The 17,672-nt window shown below is 46.8% G+C and overlaps 1 protein-coding gene across 2 annotated transcripts in view; it reads left to right on the top strand.

Moving 5' to 3' along the window:
• EIF2B3 (eukaryotic translation initiation factor 2B subunit gamma) overlaps positions 1–11,199 on the top strand; it is a 146,493-nt gene extending 135,294 nt beyond the window's left edge. For both annotated transcript variants that reach the window (XM_023221430.1, XM_023221431.1), the window contains exons 11-12: positions 6,921–7,024; positions 10,974–11,199. In XM_023221430.1, coding sequence (XP_023077198.1) covers positions 6,921–7,024; positions 10,974–11,026 — 157 coding nt within the window. In that variant the 3' untranslated portion in view covers positions 11,027–11,199. The remainder of the gene's footprint in view (positions 1–6,920; positions 7,025–10,973) is intronic.
• Positions 11,200–17,672: the final 6,473 nt, after the last annotated feature.

Consider the following 17,672-nt stretch of genomic DNA (forward strand, 5'->3'; position numbering starts at 1 on the left):
AAAAAAAAAAAAAAAAAACTAGCCGGGCGAGGTGGCGGGTGCCTGTAGTCCCAGCTTCTCGGGAGGCTGAAGCAGGAGAATGGCGTAAACCTGGGAGGCGGAGCTTGCAGTGAGCTGAGATCTGGCCACTGAACTCCAGCCTGGGTGACAGAGCGAGACTCCATCTCAAAAAAAAAAAAAATAATAATAATAATAATAATACATAGTTGCCGGATGCAGGCTCACACATGTAATCCCAACCCTTTGAAGGCTGAGACAGAAGAATCACTTGAGGCCAGGAGTTTGAGACCAGCCTGGGCAACATAACAAGATTCCATCTCTCCCAAAAAAAAATGTTTTAAATTATAAATAATAAAAAATAATTTTTGGCCGGGCGCGGTGGCTCAAGCCTATAATCCCAGCACTTTGGGAGGCCGAGACGGGTGGATCACGAGGTCAGGAGATCGAGACCATCCTGGCTAATACGGTGAAACCCCGCCTCTACTAAAAAAAAAATACAAAAAACTAGCCGGGCAACGAGGCGGGCGCCTGTAGTCCGTGCTACTCGGGAGGCTGAGACAGGAGAATGGCGTAAACCCGGGAGGTGGAGCTTGCAGTGAGCTGAGATCCGGCCACTGCACTCCAGCCCGGGCGGCAGAGCAAGACTCTGTCTCAAAAAAAAAAAAAAATACACTAAAAATAATAATAATAATAATAATTTTTAGTAAAAATGACACATGGCTCTTTCTCTAGAGAGATTCTTGGACCCAGCTTAGAAGGGCTTAGGTTAGGAGGCTCCCAGTACCTAGAGAGATATAGGTGACTCAGCCATAATCTTTGGGCCCAAGTGTTGAGTTGGCCTAAAGCAGACCTTAGTCACAGGCCTAGAAAAGCTACACGTATCTTCAGTTTTATTCCCTTTCCCCCAGGGTCGTGAGTAGTTTAGAAAGCCTGCCAACTAATCTTCAAAAAAGAAAAAAACCTGCCCATCCTCAGAGTTACTGAGAAGTTTCGTGGCTCTTTGCCGAATATTCTCTAAGTCAATATCTGAGGTAGGAACCTGTGATACAGTGGAGTGTCACTTTAGGCCTGGGCATATTGCCTAATATCTGTGAGTCTCAATTTTCTCTGTAAAAATTGGAATAAATGCCACCATCCCTGCAAGTTTGCTGAAAGGATTCAGTTATAAAATGAGTATAGGCTGGGTGTGGTGGCTCATGCCTGTAGTTCCAGCACTTTGGGAGGCCGAGGTGGGTGGGTCAGGCATTTGAGACCAGCCTGGTCAACATAATGAAACCGCATCTCTACTAAAAATACAAAAAATTAGCTGGGCATGGTGGCAGATGCCTGTAATCCCATCTACTTGGGAGGCTGAGGCAGGAGAATCGCAGTGAGCCAAGATCGCGCCACTGCACTCCAGTCCGGGCAACAGTGCGAGACTCCCATCTCAAAAAATAATAATAATAATAATAATAAATAAATAAAATAAAATTAGTGTAAAGTGCTGTATATAATGACTGAGATGTATTAGACATTAGATATATGGGAGTTCCCTTTCCTGCCTTGAAAGAACTGAAGAAAAGTCCTACCTAAAGCCAGAAGAGGAGCAAGAATTTGGAGGCACTCTTGCTTCCCAGTAAGCCTTCTTCCTCAGGTGATACGCCACCACATAGCATAGTGTGGTGTGTCTGGCCAAGCAGTGATCTTACTATAGAACTCTGTTTTTCTCATGGCCTCCTTTCCAGTGAAGCATTACAATTTTCAGAGTAATTTTGCAAAACCTGCATCTGCGCTTGAAATTTGAACCCACCAAGGAGAAATGAGGACCAAGTCTCCATTAGTCTCAGCCATCACTGAACAGCGTCTTAGAGAACACAGCTAGACATTAGCACAGAGGAGTGCTTTTTATTTTATTTTTATTTATTTATTTTTTTTTTGAGACGGAGTCTCGGTCTGTCGCCCCGGGCTGGAGTGCAGTGGGCGGATCTCAGCTCACTGCAAGCTCCGCCTCCCGGGTTCACGCCATTCTCCTGCCTCAGCCTCCCATGTAGCTGGGACTACAGGCGCCCGCCACCTCGCCCGGCTAGTTTTTTTGTATTTTTTAGTAGAGACGGGGTTTCACCATCTTAGCCAGGATAGTCTCGATCTCCTGACCTCGTGATCCGCCCGTCTCGGCCTCCCAAAGTGCTGGGATTACAGGCTTGAGCCACCGCGCCCGGCCAACCTGAGAGTTAAAACTAGGATGCAGTAGCTGTAGTTCTAGTCTGAAGCAAGTTCTTTTGTTGGACTATAGGAACTCACCTCTTCTCTCTCCTTAGGCACTAAACAAAAAAAACAGAGTCCTTGCTGCCAGTTGGCAACCTGGAGAGGGCTTGTTTGATACAGTCCTGTCTTTCCATTCCCTGTAGCATGAACAGATACACTCCCAGTAAAGTCCTTGATTCTGGAGTTTCTTCTTGGATGGGGAGAAACGGTGTTGGGTTGAAATTTTTCCAAAATACCTCAGCCTTGCTATTGGAGGTGATTTTGGCTGCACAGTAATACTGGGGAACAATTGAGGATACATATGGTCAGAAAAGAGCTTCACACCCAGTAAGCTGTTGTCAGGTATTCATCTCAAAGCCTTCCATCGATCCACTTACCAGGAGCTTCAGGAGAGCCCACAGTTTTCCATTGGTCACCCCACTTTCCCTATCATATCTGCAGGCTCCACAGCAGTGGTTTATGTGTCTCAGAAAGAGTTACACATAAACTGGATGAGACAAACAATATGGGAGGTTCCTGAAGACCCCAATCAGATCCACTGAGCCTAAGGAAAACCAGGCTGTTTATTGCTGTGGAAATCTGACCTCAGTTATTCTTGTCTCTTCCTTCCAGAAATCTCTCCCACTTATATCCCAGATTCCAAAATAGACATTTAACTGTCTCTAATTATGGCTGCTTGAGTTCCTCTTGGCTGTTTCTTGTCTGCTGACTATGTTTACCTCTTGCCTAGCTTCAGAACATACATTCTTTGGCTCTTATGACTAAGTAGGAAGCATACCCCTACTACCACCTTGGAAAAAGAAATAAGACTTTTCCATGATAAACTAGTAGCCAACTGAAAGGCAGCTCTGTCCCAGGAGCCTCTGTATCTAAAGCTTTCTGTACTTCCTTATTACCCCTTTTGGAGGAATTTTCCCCAAAAAGCGGGAACCACCCTAACTGCTTACAGGACTGCTTTGCAAGTTTGGCAAGTTGGAAAGTTATGGAAGCTCTCTTAAAGCCCACCCACTGAGTGTATCTCAAGTCTGCCAAAGGGCAAACTAGTGCTGTCTCTGCCCATCTCTAGCCTACACCACAGAGGTGCTGTGGTTTTGGCCTTTTGTTACTTTCCAAAAGGCTTTAACCTCCTAGGAGAACAGAGATAAAGAAGACTCTGAAATGCCATAAAGTGCTAGCACTTCTTTATGCATTTTACTAAGTTTTGGCATTTGGGAAGAATCTTTTTTAATGGTCTGTGTATCAGTGTTTTTAGTCCTTGGAATGTCCTCTTTCCAACCCCCTCGTGCCTCTTGGGTTCAGAATTTTTCGTTAGTTTTGTTTTGTTAAAAAGAGTGCTTACACCCTCTCTATCCTCCTCCTTCTCCCCTCCAGCTGCCCATTTTTTCTCTTCCCATTTCTGACTCAGGAGTACTGATGATTCCCTTGTTAGGAAAGTGCTTCTTCCACTGAGCCTTATCAGCTCAGAATAAGGCAGTTCTAGGTCTCCTCTAGTATTTTCTTAATTTCTTTCTATTGCATTATGATTAAATTATGGATTCTGAAGTCAGGCAAACCTAGATTTGAAATCTGTTACTAGCCGTTACATGGTTTTGGGTGAATGATTTAACTACTCTGAATCTGTTACCTCATCTGCAAAATGTGGATGCTCTTTTTTACTGCATCAGAGATAAAAAATAGTACTCCCAGAATCATCTAGGAGGGGTTTTCTCTTTTTTTTGAGACGGAGTCTTGCTCTGTCACCCAGGCTGGAGTATAGTGGCTCAATCTCTGCTCACTGCAAGCTCCGCCTCCCAGGTTCACTCCATTCTCCTGCCTCAGCCTCCTGACTAGCTGGGACTACCGGCGCCCGCCACCACACCTGGCTAATTTTGTGTGTGTGTGTGTGTGTGTTTTTTTTTTAGTAGAGACGGGGTTTCACCATGTTATTCAGGATGGTCTCAATCTCCTGACCTCATGATCCGCCCGCCTCATCCTCCCAAAGTGTTGGGATTACAGGCGTGAGCCACCACACCCAGCCGGGTTTTCTTCTAGTTAAATACCTATCCAAGAGTTACCAAAATAATTGATGGGGGCCATGTCACTGAGGGTGGCTTTATTTGTTATTTTTTACACTGCTCAGGTGATTTTCAGATGAAATTACTAGATTTGTTAGCCAGGCATGATGGGATGTGCCTATAGAGTCTCAGCTACTTGGGGGGCTGAAGCAGGAAGATCACTTGAGCCCAGGAGATGGAGGCTGCAGTGAGTCGAGATCACACCACTGCACTCTAGCCTGGGTAACAAAGTGAGACCTTGTCTCAAATAAAAGAAATTATTAGATTTGTGGCCAGGCACAGTAGCTCATGTCTGTAATCCCAACACTTTGGGAGGCTGAGGCAGGCAGATCACTTGAAGTTTACTTGAGGCAGATCATGCCGCTGCACTCCAGTCTAGGAGACAGAGCGAGACTCTGTCTCAAAAAAAAAAAAAAAAAAAAAAGGCTGGATCACCTCAAGAAGTCAGGAGTTTGAGTCTAGCCTGGTCAACATGACAAAACCCTGCCTCTACTAAAAATACAAAAAATTAGCCAGGCGTGGTGGCGGGCACCTGTAATCCCAGCTACTTGTGAGGCTGAGGCAGAAGAATTGCTTGAACCTGGGACACAGAGGTTGCAGTGAACTGAGATCGCACCATTGCACTCCAGCCTGCGCGACAGAGCAAGACTCTGTCTCAAAAAAGAAAAAAGAAATTACTAGATTTGTAAAAGTCACTCCTATAATGTACAGAGAGTATTTATTTAGCACAATACCTGGCATAGAGTAGATGTACAATAAAGGTTAGTCATAAATTTCTTTTTCTTTTTTTTTGAGATAGAGTTTCACTCTTATTGCCCAGGCTGGAGTGCAATGGTGCAATCTCAGCTCACTGCAACCTCCACCTCCCAGGTTCAATTGATTGTCCTGCCTCAGCCTGCTGAGTTGCTGGGATCACAGGTGCGCACCACCATGCCTGGCTAATTTTTGTATTTTTAGTAGAGGTGGGGTTTCACCATGTTGGCCATGGCTGGTCTCGAACTCCTGACCTCAGGTGATTACCTGCCTCGGCCTCCCAAAGTGCTGGGATTACAGGTATAAGCCACCACACCCAGCCACATTAGTCATAATTTTCAAAAGGACCTTTCCTCCAACCTGGCAGTCTTTAAGAGCCAAGAAGATGCTCTGTTTGTGACAAGATCTCCCTCTATCACCTAAGCTAGAGTGCGGTGGTGCGATCACAGCTCACCGCAGCCTCTACCTCCAGCGCTCAAGCAATCCTCCTGCCTCAGCCTCCTGAATAATTGGTACTACAGGCATGCACCACCATGCAGCTAGCTTTTTTATTTTTTGTAGAGATAGAGTCTCACAGTGCTACCCAAGCTGGTCTTGAACTCCTGGGCCCAAGTGATCCTTCCACCTCAGCCTCCCAAAGTGCTGGTATTACAGGGGTGAGCCACAACACCTGGCCTAGGAGGATGCTTTTTAAATACATTTAAATGCTATGAGCAAGTGGTGCTGCTCTTGGGATATGCTTTAGGATCTGGAGTAGTCTTTTATGTGGAATGGAGTTGGTTTTTAAAAAATCCTTTTTAGTCAGGCATAGTGATGGGCACCTGTAGTCCCAGAGACTTGAGAGGCTGAGGCAGGAGAATTGCTTGAGCTCGAATTCGAGGCCAGCCTGGGCAACATAATGATACCTTATCTCTTAAAAAATTGTTTAGGCCAGGCGTGGTGGCTCACTCCTATAATCCCAACACATTGGGAGGCTGAGGCAGGTGGATCACTTGAGGCCAGGAGTTCAAGACCATCCCGGCCAACATGGTGAAACCCTATCTATACTAAAAATATAAAAATTAGCCAGGTGTGGTGGCCCTGTAGTCCCAGCCACTTTGGGAGGCTGAGGCAGAATTGCTTGAACCCACGAGGTGGAGGCTGTAGTAAGCCAAGATCGCGCCACTGCATTCTAGCTTGGGCAATAGACTGAGACCATATCTCAAAGACAAAAATTTTTTTTTGAGTGAGTATCACTTTGCTTAACCAGAGTCTGTGGTGAGAGTGTGGGGAGCCCATTGTTTCCAGAGTTGATCTCCTAGGAGGATTTGCAATTTCTGAGCTGCAAATGAAATTTGGTATATATTCTCAGATAAGAAGTAGCAGTGATGTCAGCCTAAGGACCAGCCCCAGACCAAAGAAGAGGTTGGATGGAATTTAGACCTCTAGGTTCTGGGATCCTAGAACTGAAGTAATTAGCCCGGCATGGTAGTGTGCACCTGTAGTCCTAGCTACAGACTGAGGTGGGAGGATCACTTGAACCCAGAAGTTTTAGAGGCTGCAGTGAGCTATGATCACACCACTGCACTCCAGCCCAAGTGACACAGTGAAACTCTGTCTCAAAAAAAAAAAAAAGGAACTGAAGTCAGAATATCTTTTCAGGCCTTAGAGAAAGATCATTATGAGCATAGTCCCAAATCTGGATTTCTCTGAAGCCAGGCCCTCCCTTGGCTTACCATTCTGTCTTTCACTCATAACTTGAGGTGAGTAGCTATTAACTAGACTGCCCAGCTGTTCCTGGCCTAGGGAGGAGCCAGAACCCCCAACCAATAGTAATGAGGATGGTGATGCAAGCCCTGGGTCCTCCCTAACTTGGCTACTGTGTTACAGAAGCAACATCCAAGGCAGTGTCATCTGCAACAATGCTGTGATCGAGAAGGGTGCAGACATCAAGGACTGCTTGATTGGAAGTGGCCAGAGGATTGAAGCCAAAGGTAAACCAGATTACAATCACAGATTCCATTTTTACTTCTCACACCAGCACCGATAATGCCAAAGGCTGGTGAGGATGTGGGAAACAAGCACATACATATACTGCGGGCTAGAACATAAATTGATAAAGCCATCTTTAGACAGCAGTTGACATCACTGTCAATTTTTTTTTTTTTTTGATTCGGAGTCTCACTCTTGTTGCCCAGGCTGGAGTGCAGTGGTGCAATCTCAGCTCACCGAAACCTCCGCCTCCTGGGTTCAAGCAATTCTCCTGCCTCAGTCTCCTGAGTAGCTGGAATTACAGGCATGTGCCACCACACCCGGCTAATTTTTTGTGTTTTTAGTAGAGACGGGGTTTTTCCATGTTGGTCAGGCTGGTTGTGAACTCCCGACCTCAGGTGATTCACCCACCTTGGCCTCCCAAAGTGTTGGGATTATAGGCATGAGCCACTGCGCCCGGTCAGTTAGGTCTTCTTATAGCCTGTCAAACCACCAGGAAAAGCAGCAAGGTAGCCATCAAAGCTGGGACCTTAACCAGTGGTCAAAGCACAGAGAATACAGGACCCAAGGATAATGCATGGCAGCCCCCAAACCTTGGCACAGCAGAGATAACCCAGACTGGGTCTGACACCATTTTATGTGGCAACTGGAAGAATTGGATCACTTGAGGTCAGGAGTTTGAGACCAGCCCAGCCAATATGGTGAAACCTCATCTCTACTAAACATACAAAAATTAGCTGTTCATGATGGCACACACTTGTAGTCCCAGCTACTTGGGAGGCTGAGGCAGGAGAGTCACTTGAACCTGGGAGGTGGAGGTTGTAGTGAGCGCAGATCACACCACTGCACTCCAGCCTGGGTGACAGAGCAAGAATCCATCTCAAAAAAAAAAAAAAAAAAACCACTAACTGCTAAAAGCATGCTTCATCTGAGTCTCTTCTTACAGTCAGTGAGAGAACTTAGATCTCTTCCCTGTGGCCAGAGTGATCAGTTCTTTGACCATGAAGGTAGACCTGGTATAGGTCAAGGGGTTGACGTATACTTGACATAGGTCAAATCTTCCTGGCCAGCAGGAAGCCTTCCCAGTTTCCCAACAGTGCACTTTTTATTTGTGATGTTTTTCCCTTCTATCCCATTGCTATTTTCCCAACTTATCATCCTCCCTTATATTTTTCCCCTTGGGATCTTTCCCAACCTGATTCCAGCCCAGAGATTTTCCAGTGTATTTACTGGAGCCTACTCCCATCCCTGACCAAACATCACTAGCTTTGCTTAGTTTTTTGTTTTTTTGAGACAGGGTCTTGCTCTGTCACCACCAGACTGAAGTGTAGATGGCACAGTCACAGCTCACTGTAGCTTTGACCTCCCGGGCTCAAGCGACCTCCCACCCTGGCCCCTGAGTAGCTGAGACCACAAGCATGTGCCACCACATCCAGCTAATATTTTTATTTTTTGTAGAGATGGTGTCTTTCCCAGGCTGGTCTCAAACTCCTGGGCTCAGGCAGTCCACCCACCTTGGCCTCCCAAAGTGCTGGGATTGCAGGAGTGAGCCACCGCACCCGGCCTCGTTCTGCTTGTTGTGCCCCTACAGGTTTCCTCCAGCTTACTGAATCGCTGTGAAAATACATCAACCCCAACATGCCAGATCTAGTCTCTGTTCCCTAGTTCCCCCTGCCCCTTCCAGGTCATTGGCTCACTGCCTCCTTTCCATGGTTCTTTTTCCTTGAAAGTTTTCTATAGCTCTTCTTACCTTTCACCCCATCATTGGTCAGCTTCCAGGGTACTTCCCTACATTTATTAAGAGCTTTAGCCTATGGTTCACAGTCTTCCTCTCCTCTCCCTCACTTGTCCACAACATCTTGGACAACTTAAACATATTCATCAGCACTCCAGCTTCATGATTCCCTGAACTTCTCTACCAACCTTCATCTCCATTCGGCTTTAGCTCTCCACTTACATGACCATATCCTATCTTTATCATTACCCAAAACCTCTAAAATCATCATGGGGCAGTCGCTGTGCTATACACTGGGGATATAACCATAACTACACTGTTCCATCTCTCCTCTCATGTTCTTGTTTTTTGTTTGTTTGTTTGTTTTGAGACAGAGTTTCACTCTTGTTGCCCAGGCTGGAGTGTAATGGTGCCATCTTGGCTCATCACAACCTCCACCTCATGGGTTCAAGCAATTCTCCTGCCTCAGCCTTCCGAGAAGCTGGGATTACAAGCACGCACCACCATGCCCAGCCAATTTTGTATTTTTAGTAGAGACAGGGTTTCATCATGTTGGTCTTAAACTCACGACCTCAGGTAATCCGCCCCCTTCGGCCTCCCAAAGTGCTGGGATTAGAGGCGTGAGCCTCCATGCCTGGCGCCCTCAATGTTCTTATAGTGAAGTAGAGGAGAATGGTATAATGATGTAGGAATAGAGATTAGGTATTAGGTATTAGGTACCTGTATTAACCACTGTATTAGGTACAGTGGTTTCACAAAGCAGGAAATGGACAGTTCAAAAGGGAAGGCATCACATATTACAGGTGCTACATTAGGGCACATAGGGTAATAAGAGTGCAATGGGAAAAAATGGAGGAGGAAGCATTCTAGGCAGAGGCAACAGCATGTGCCAAAGTTCAAAGGTATAAAACAGAGCCAAGTGCAGTGCCTCACACCTGTAATCCCAGCACTTTGGGAGGCCGAGACGGGGCGGATCACTTGAGCCCAGGAGTTCAAGACCAGCCTGGCCAACATGGTGAAACCCCATCTCTACTAAAAATACAAAATAAAAAACCAAAATTAGCCACGTGTGGCATCATATGCCTGTAGTCCCAGCTACTGGAGGGGATGAGGCGGGAGAATCACTTGAACCCAGGAGGCAGAGGTTGCAGTGAGCCAAGATCGTGCCACTGCACTCCAGCCTAGGTAACAAAGCAAGACCCTGTCTCAAAAAAAAAAAGGAGGCTGGGGGGATATTAAAACAGTATGGCTTATTGGTAAAATGGAGAATAAAATGGAGAACAGTGGGAAATGAAGCTGGAGAGGTAGGCAAAGATGTCATGGAGGGCCTTATGGATTTGACCTTTATAGAAATAATAATAGCCACAACTTATTGAGCATTCACTTACCTTTAACTCATTTAATTCTCACAACAACCCTATGCAGTAGGTGTCATTATTTCCATATTATATATAAGGTATTGCCCTTTCTTTGACTATCACCATTTATCCTGTTAGCCTCATTTCTTACTCTTATCCCCTCGTTTCCTATCCTCTGGCCACACCACAGTACTTCATGGTCCCTTTTCTCCCATCTCACTGTCTTTGCCCTTGCTGTTCTCACAGCCTAGAGTATCTTCCTTTCCATCACTGCCTGGAGAAACTGTTCACCCTTTAAGACCCAGTTTCAGTTCTCCTATTTAAAGCTCACCACAGCCAGGTATGTAGAAAGTTGGTCCCATCCTCCTGCATAGGAAGGTGCTCCCTCTCTCATACCCCTATTCCCAAGAGCTTCTCAAGAACAGAGCCACAATAATAGAGAAATAAATTTTTGTGAACACAGAATTAGAAGCAGTTGGGTTTGGCTGGGCGTGGTGGCTCACACCTGTAATCCCAGCACTTTGGGAGGCTGAGGCTGGCAGATCACCTGAGGTCAGGAGTTCGAGACCAGCCTGGCCAACATGATGAAAACCCCATCTCTACTAAAAGTACAAAAATTAGCCAGGCCTGGTGGTGGGTGCCTGTAATCCCAGCTACTCGGAGGCTGAAGCAGGAGAATCGCATGAACCTGGGAGGTGGAGGATGCAGTGAGCCGAGATTGCGCCTTTGCACTCCAGCCTGGGTGACAAGAGTGAAACTCTGTACCCCCCCCCACAAAAAAAAAAAGCAGTTGGGTTTGGGTTTGAAATGTCATCTTGCTGCCAGTTCTCAGGAAACTTTTTTCCTTTTCTTTTGTAGCTAAACGAGTGAACGAGGTGATCGTGGGGAGTGACCAGCTCATGGAGATCTGAGTTCTGAGCAAGTCAGACTCCTTCCTTTTGGCCTCCAAAACCACAGATGTTGACTGGCCCACATGTTTCACACTGTATTTATTTCCCAATAAAGAAGGGCTTCCAAAAGCATGCTGGAGATTTGTGGAGCAGTCCCAAGCTCCGCGTCAGGTGGACTCCGGGTGTACACAGTGTTTATGTTCGTGAGTCAGGTGGTAAAGATCATCTGGAGCAAGGGTGTGGGACAGGACAGACACAGTGGCCTAACTCTTGTGTGCCAAGGTGCATCAGTTGGGGGCAGCAGCTCTCCGATGTAAAGCTCCTAGGAAGGCTACTTTCTGACTGGCTGACCCAACCCAGTCCTGAAAGTATCCCCCACCTAAAAGGACCTGGGAGTACTTCAGTCCCTTATCCTAATCAGCCTTTCTAGACCCATAGGCCTAGCTGCTGGCAGTGCCAACCCTGAGCATCAGCCCAAGACTCTGTTCCCATACCTGCCATACAGATTCCCAGCCCCTTCCCCCACGTCACCCACAGCCCCACCGTCCATGCTCACCATTCACTCCCTCACCTCCCGGCCTCTAGCCATTTTCCCCAGTTCAACTAATATCCCTTGAAGACTCTGAACAGAAGTAGGGGCAGTCCCTGCCTAGCCAACAAGTCTATTCCCACAGGTTTTAGTAGAGATAAGAACATGAAGAGCCATGGTTTGAGCCAAGCCAGACCCCGCTGCACCTCACCTCACTGAGGTTTGCCCAACCTGGGAAGGAAGAGCCAGAAACCTGTATCATGACTTGAAATTCCTTCTGACTGTCCTCCACCTGCACTCCTTTATATCCTAATTCTGCAGACTCTCCTGCTTCAGATAATTGAGGAATGAAATTTCCATATTCACAGCCCTTCTAGGGGTGTATCCACCTTCCCTCCACCACCCCTGCTTTCAAACACACATTCACTCTGCTCTCTCCCTGCATTGCTTTTACAACGTGCATGTGTTTGGTGGAAGATAAAAGTGGTTCCTGGGGTGAGATTTCACCTCCTAGAATTATCAAAGTAAAGGTTTCTCTTGATGTCTTCACTGTGGGTGGCAGTAATTAGAAAGAATTATTTGAAATACTGGTTTCTGCATTGCTTCAAAAACCTCAAGGCTCTCAAGTTTACTTGAGTAATCTTGCCTATCTTAGTCACAGAACTTGTGAGAGACTCGACGAGTATTTCTACCCTGGGGGATCTCCACCTCTGTCAGCCTTCTTGAGAGCCCTGGAGCTCCACATTCCTCCCACTGGTCAGAACAGGGCCCCTGAAAGTTTGCCCTAATCAGGGAGGAGCTGAAATGGCCGGGCAGAAGTGGTTGAAACCAATAGGGCTGAGGGGGATGTGGGGATAAAGAGATGTGGTGGTGCCCAGCATGGTCCCCTTTGGAACCAAAATTAAATTGGTGGGGCCTAGATGGTGCTGGAGACAGAGTCCTGGCCTGGGTGGAAGAAAATCTGTCCTCTGTAATGTTGTTTGGTTTGGGTCAAATCACTCTCTCCTCTCTGACCTTGAGTGTTTCCATCTGCAAAATGAGAAAGTTAGACTGCCTGACTGTTAAAGGTCCTTCTGGTTCTCAGGTTTTGTCCTCTTTCCCAGAACTTTCTTCCCCTTAGGGCCTGGGTCTCCCAAGGAGCCTTTGACCACAGAAAAGGGTTGGGAGGGAAAGTGGGGTGGAGGAGTAAAGGGCATTGATTAAACTGTCTCAGATCCCTGCTCTACACTCTTTCCTGTCCTTCCCCACGGAGGCCTTAGAACCCCTGACAGTGACACAAAGGAAAAACCACTCCTGTGCCTTCCCTTTGCACAAGTCCATCAAACGGCCTCTGCACCAAGGAGAGGAAGGAGCTGGAGAAAACAAAAGGTAAAAGCTTTCCCAGAGGAAGGTGTTGTTGAGTTTGAGTCCCAGCTGGGAGCAGCCCCCAGCTCAGGACACTGCTGCTGTTGTCTGACAATTTCAGGGCTGGCTGGGTGCCCAAGACGCTTTGATTTTTCTTCTCTTTGCTCTGTTTGTCTGCCAGAAGGCAGGGACAGTTTTTGTTTTCTTTTGGCAGCAGCTACAGAGGGGTTGAGTATGTCTGAAACATAATGAGCAACTGAATGTCCACTGGCCGGCCACCTCTCCATGGATAGAAATCCGAAAAGCCAGGCAGGCAGAAGAGTTAATAGAGCCTGCCCTGCCCCTCCCAGTGATGCTCAATGAGGGGAGTAGAGGAAGAGGAGAAAGGGGACCTCGAATGCTGAATCAGGGAGGGCCCTGGGGATGTGCTGAGAAACAGGGTTCCGGGAGCTTGCCGTCTCAGACAAAACTTGACAGCTGCTACTCCAGGAATCCATCCCCCAGTTACAACTCATCCTTCCCTGCTGGCAAGAGTTCCTTGAGCCGAGAAGACTGCTGCTACCCAGGATGATGGCATCAGGGGCCTTCTGCCATGGATAAATGGGGAGCTGATGCATTGGTTCTTAGCCTCTTTCCTTTCCCCATACTTGAAGTGAGGGGCCATAAGCTCCTATGAGCCTATAAGACTGCCAAGATTGCCCTCCAAGCTGTTCTCCAAGGCCAAAGGTTGAACTTTTTCCCAGTTCTTAACTACATTACTATTACTACATTATTATTACCATCCCACTTCCATAACCAATGGAGGGAGGGAAATTGTGTTTAGCTGAAGTCCCAGCAGGAATCTAGGGCCTTCGTGGCCTAGTTGAGAAGTTGTTTCTATTTCCAGAGAATTGCAGGGGATACACTTTCTTTATCCGTAGCTATCCCTACTCCTAAGGAGGCACATAAACCAGGCCTTTGTATGCAGCTTTCTAAGTAGTTAAATATGTCTGAAGAAGGGGGAGGCCCATGGAAAGGACCACCCAGACAGAAAGTCAGAAAGCTCTGCTCTAATGAAGCGGATGGACCCAGAGGGAGAGAGACTGGGCAGGAGAACACATTCTATTGGAAGCCAGTATGACCTGTCCTTGGCCTGAGCCATCTGCCACTACCCAGGATGATTGCATCAGGGGGCTTTCTGCCATGGGTAAATGGAGAGAGGCTGCATTTGTTCTTAGCCTCTCTCCTTCCCCCACACTTAAAGTGAAGGACCATTCCCTAATCTCTGCTTGTAGCCCTGGTACCAAATACTTGATAGGTGCACCAGGCACGGTGGCTCACGCCTGTAATCCCTGCACTTTGGGACGCCAAAGCGGGTGGATCACCTGAGGTCAGGAGTTCAAGACCAGCCTGGCCAACATGATGAAACTCTGTCTCTACTAAAAATACAAAAAATTAGCCCGACATGGTGACAGGCGCCTGTAATCCCAGCTATTCAGGAGGCTGAGGCAGGAGAATCGCTTGAACCCAGGAGGTGAAGGTTACAGTGAGCCAAGATCACACCACTGCACTCCAGCCTGGGCAACAAGAGCAAAACTCCATCTCAGACACACAAATACTTGATAGATGCTCCTGGCCTCAGCCTGCCCACAGGGAAGGAGCATACATACCCAGGTTTGGCCCCTAAATGTAACAGGTGGTGATGGGGCTGCCCAGGACCCCCACTTCCCTCCTCCACATCTCAGGGTCATTAACTCTGCTGGGCCTAGATAACAGAAGCAGCCAAAAGCTGGTGAGTGAGAAGCCTAGAGGAATGCCAGAGAAAGAAAGCCTGCCTTGCGTCCACCATGAATTAACTCCCACATGAACCCACCCCTGAAGCCAGACTGGTCACTTTACCCAGCACTGTGTGTGTGTGAGTGTGGTCCACCTCACTTTTCCTGGCACTGTTCCTCAGCCATATGGATTATCTCATTTAATCCTTATGTTAATGTCAGAGATTATGTCACTTCCCCAAGATCTCACAACCAGCAAACGAAAGATCCAGACCATGAGCCATTCCTTTTCGTTTTAGATTCTGTCATCCTCCCACCTCTCCCATCCAGTTCCTTTCACTTCTGGAGTACCCCCAACTCAGTGGTTTCCCCTGTGGTCTCTGTGCTCCCCCTCAGGCTTCTAAAAAGCAGGTACCCTGCAACACCAGAACCCAGCAAAGGAATGGACACAAGAGATCCCAAGGCCGGGCGCAGTGGCTCACACCTGTAATCCCAGCACTTTGGGAGGCCGAGGCGGGCGGATTGCCTGAGCTCAGAGTTCAAGACCAGCTTGGGCAAAATGGTGAAACTCTGTCTCTACTAAAATACAAAAAATTAGCTAGGCATGGGGTCACGTGCCTGTGGTCCCAGCTACTTGGGAGGCTGAGATGGGAGGATCACTTGAGCCTGGGCTGTGGAGGTTGCAGTGCACCAAGATCGTGCCACTGCACTGCAGCCTGGGTGACAGAGTGAGACCCCGTCTCATTAAAAAAAATTTAAAAAGAGATCCCAAGACACGTTTGTCTCACGAGTCAGTAATGAGATTTAATTAGATTGCTTTTCTCCTGTTATTTGGAGAATATCTCTAGTTTAGGCCCAAAACACATTCCCAGGACCAGTGGAAGTGACAGTGAAACAAGCTGTTCTATCATAAAGGAGGCTGCTTGCAGAAAGAGAAGCCTCTTTATCCCTTCCTATTCCTAGGGTCTATGGCTTTGGTTCTGGCTGAGCTTAGCTGGGCTCAGGAAACCATTTTGTTTGGGAGAAGAGAAGTCATTTTGTACCTTGGAGCAGCCAGACAGCACTAGGCCCTAGGTTGGAAAGGCTGGAAACTGTAGACCCATTTCTCCCACCCTAGTCTTTCAACTATAAGGCAAGAGGTTTCCTTAATAACAGGCTTTGCCTTGGAAGCATCCATAGAATGATCAACTTTGCCACAATTGTTAGCAGTGATGGGCCTATGATGAAAGCAGAGTCCCAAGGCCCAAGTGGTTACAAATCTATTTCTCCATGGACCTTATGTCTTGCAGAGTCTGGTAAAAAAAGAAGGAGATCAAGAGCTACTTAAAGCATAGCATCAGGAGTTGCACTCCTGATGACAACCAGTGCTGATTACAGGCTTCTCCCTGTCTTCAGCTGTTGCCCCAAGAGCAAACTAGGGACCCATACAGACTAAGTTAGAGGCTGTTTCTATTTCAGAGACTTGCTAGGGATACACTTTTTTTTAACCTTAAATTTTTTATGTTATCATTATTATTGTTTTTTGAGGCAGGGTCTCACTCTGTCGCCCAGGCTGGAGTGCAATGGCCCAATCACAGCTCGCTGCAGCCTCTACCTTCTGGATTCAATCAACCCTCCTGCCTGAGCCTCCCAAGTAGCTGGGACTACAGGTGTGCGCCACCACACCCAGCTAATTTTTTATTTTTGTAGAGATGGGGTCTCACTATGTTGCCAGGGCTTGAACTCCTGGCCTCAAGCAATCCTCCTGCCTCAGCCTCCTGCCTCAGCCTCCCAAAGTGCTAGGATTACAAGCGTGAGTTACCATGCCACTTTATCCTCAGCAGGACACACTCTATAACAGGGAGAAGAAAGTACTATTCAGGTAGGCTGCTTTTCATGTGCAGTTACTATTTGGCCAATAGCATCATACATATATTAGTTCCTCCATAGGCATTTTTCTGGGTGAATGGACAAATGGAAATGGCAAACCCCTTAGGTGTTCACCCCCTCAACCTAAATGTTCCTCTTCCCCAGAACTGAGGCACTAGAGATGATGTTAATTTGCACAAGCTTTCAAAAATCAGTTGAGCAGTGTGTAGCAAGAGCCATAAAAATGTACATACTCTTTGACCCAAACAACCCCACTTCTGGGAATCTGTCCTGAGGATATTCTCCAAATGATTGATTACAAAAACTATGTAGTGGCCAGGCACGGTGGCTCAAGCCTGTAATCCCAGCACTTTGGGAGGCCAAGACGGGTGGATCACGAGGTCAGGAGATCAAGACCATCCTGGCTAACACGGTGAAACCCTGTCTCTACTAAAAAAAAAATACAAAAAACTAGCCGGGCGAGGTGGCAGGTGCCTGTAGTCCCAGCTACTCGGGAGGCTGAGGCAGGAGAATGGCGTAAACCCAGGAGGCGGAGCTTGCAGTGAGCTGAGATCCGGCCACTGCACCCCAGCCTGGGCGAAAAAACAAAACCCCCCCTCAAAAAAAAAAAAAAAAAAACAACTATGTAGTAACACGAAATATTTATGATTGTAATGATTTTTTTTTTTTTTTAAGTCTGGAAGAACTGACCAAGAAATTGGCCAGAGATAATAGTAGTTGTGTTAGAAAAATGACCTTATTGTAGATTATTTTTCTCTTTCCCAAACTTTACATATTGGAATATTGATTTTACCCTACTCTGACACTTGGGGTTTATCAGTCAGGAACCCAATAGAAACAGCACACTCAAATAGGATAGTTGAAAGTTTAATAGAGGGACTATTTTGCCTCTATTCTTCCCTGTTTCCAATCCTTTACACCCTGAATTCTGCAACTGTTAGTGACTCACTCAACAATTATTAAGCACCTATTTGTTGTCTGGTGAAGAAGGCAGACTTTCAAGTACATAAGTTATTGTGTCATAAATGCAATTATACATATATAAATTGGGTTGTGATAGAGAGCACAAATAAGCAATTATCTGCCAGGAGAGAGACATGAATCAAGGAAGGTTTCAAAGAGGGTGTAGGCTGGGTACAGTGGCTCACACCTATAATTTCAGCACTTTGGA

This window comes from Piliocolobus tephrosceles, chromosome 1, assembly GCF_002776525.5.
Source record: "Piliocolobus tephrosceles isolate RC106 chromosome 1, ASM277652v3, whole genome shotgun sequence".
NCBI lineage: Eukaryota > Metazoa > Chordata > Mammalia > Primates > Cercopithecidae > Piliocolobus > Piliocolobus tephrosceles.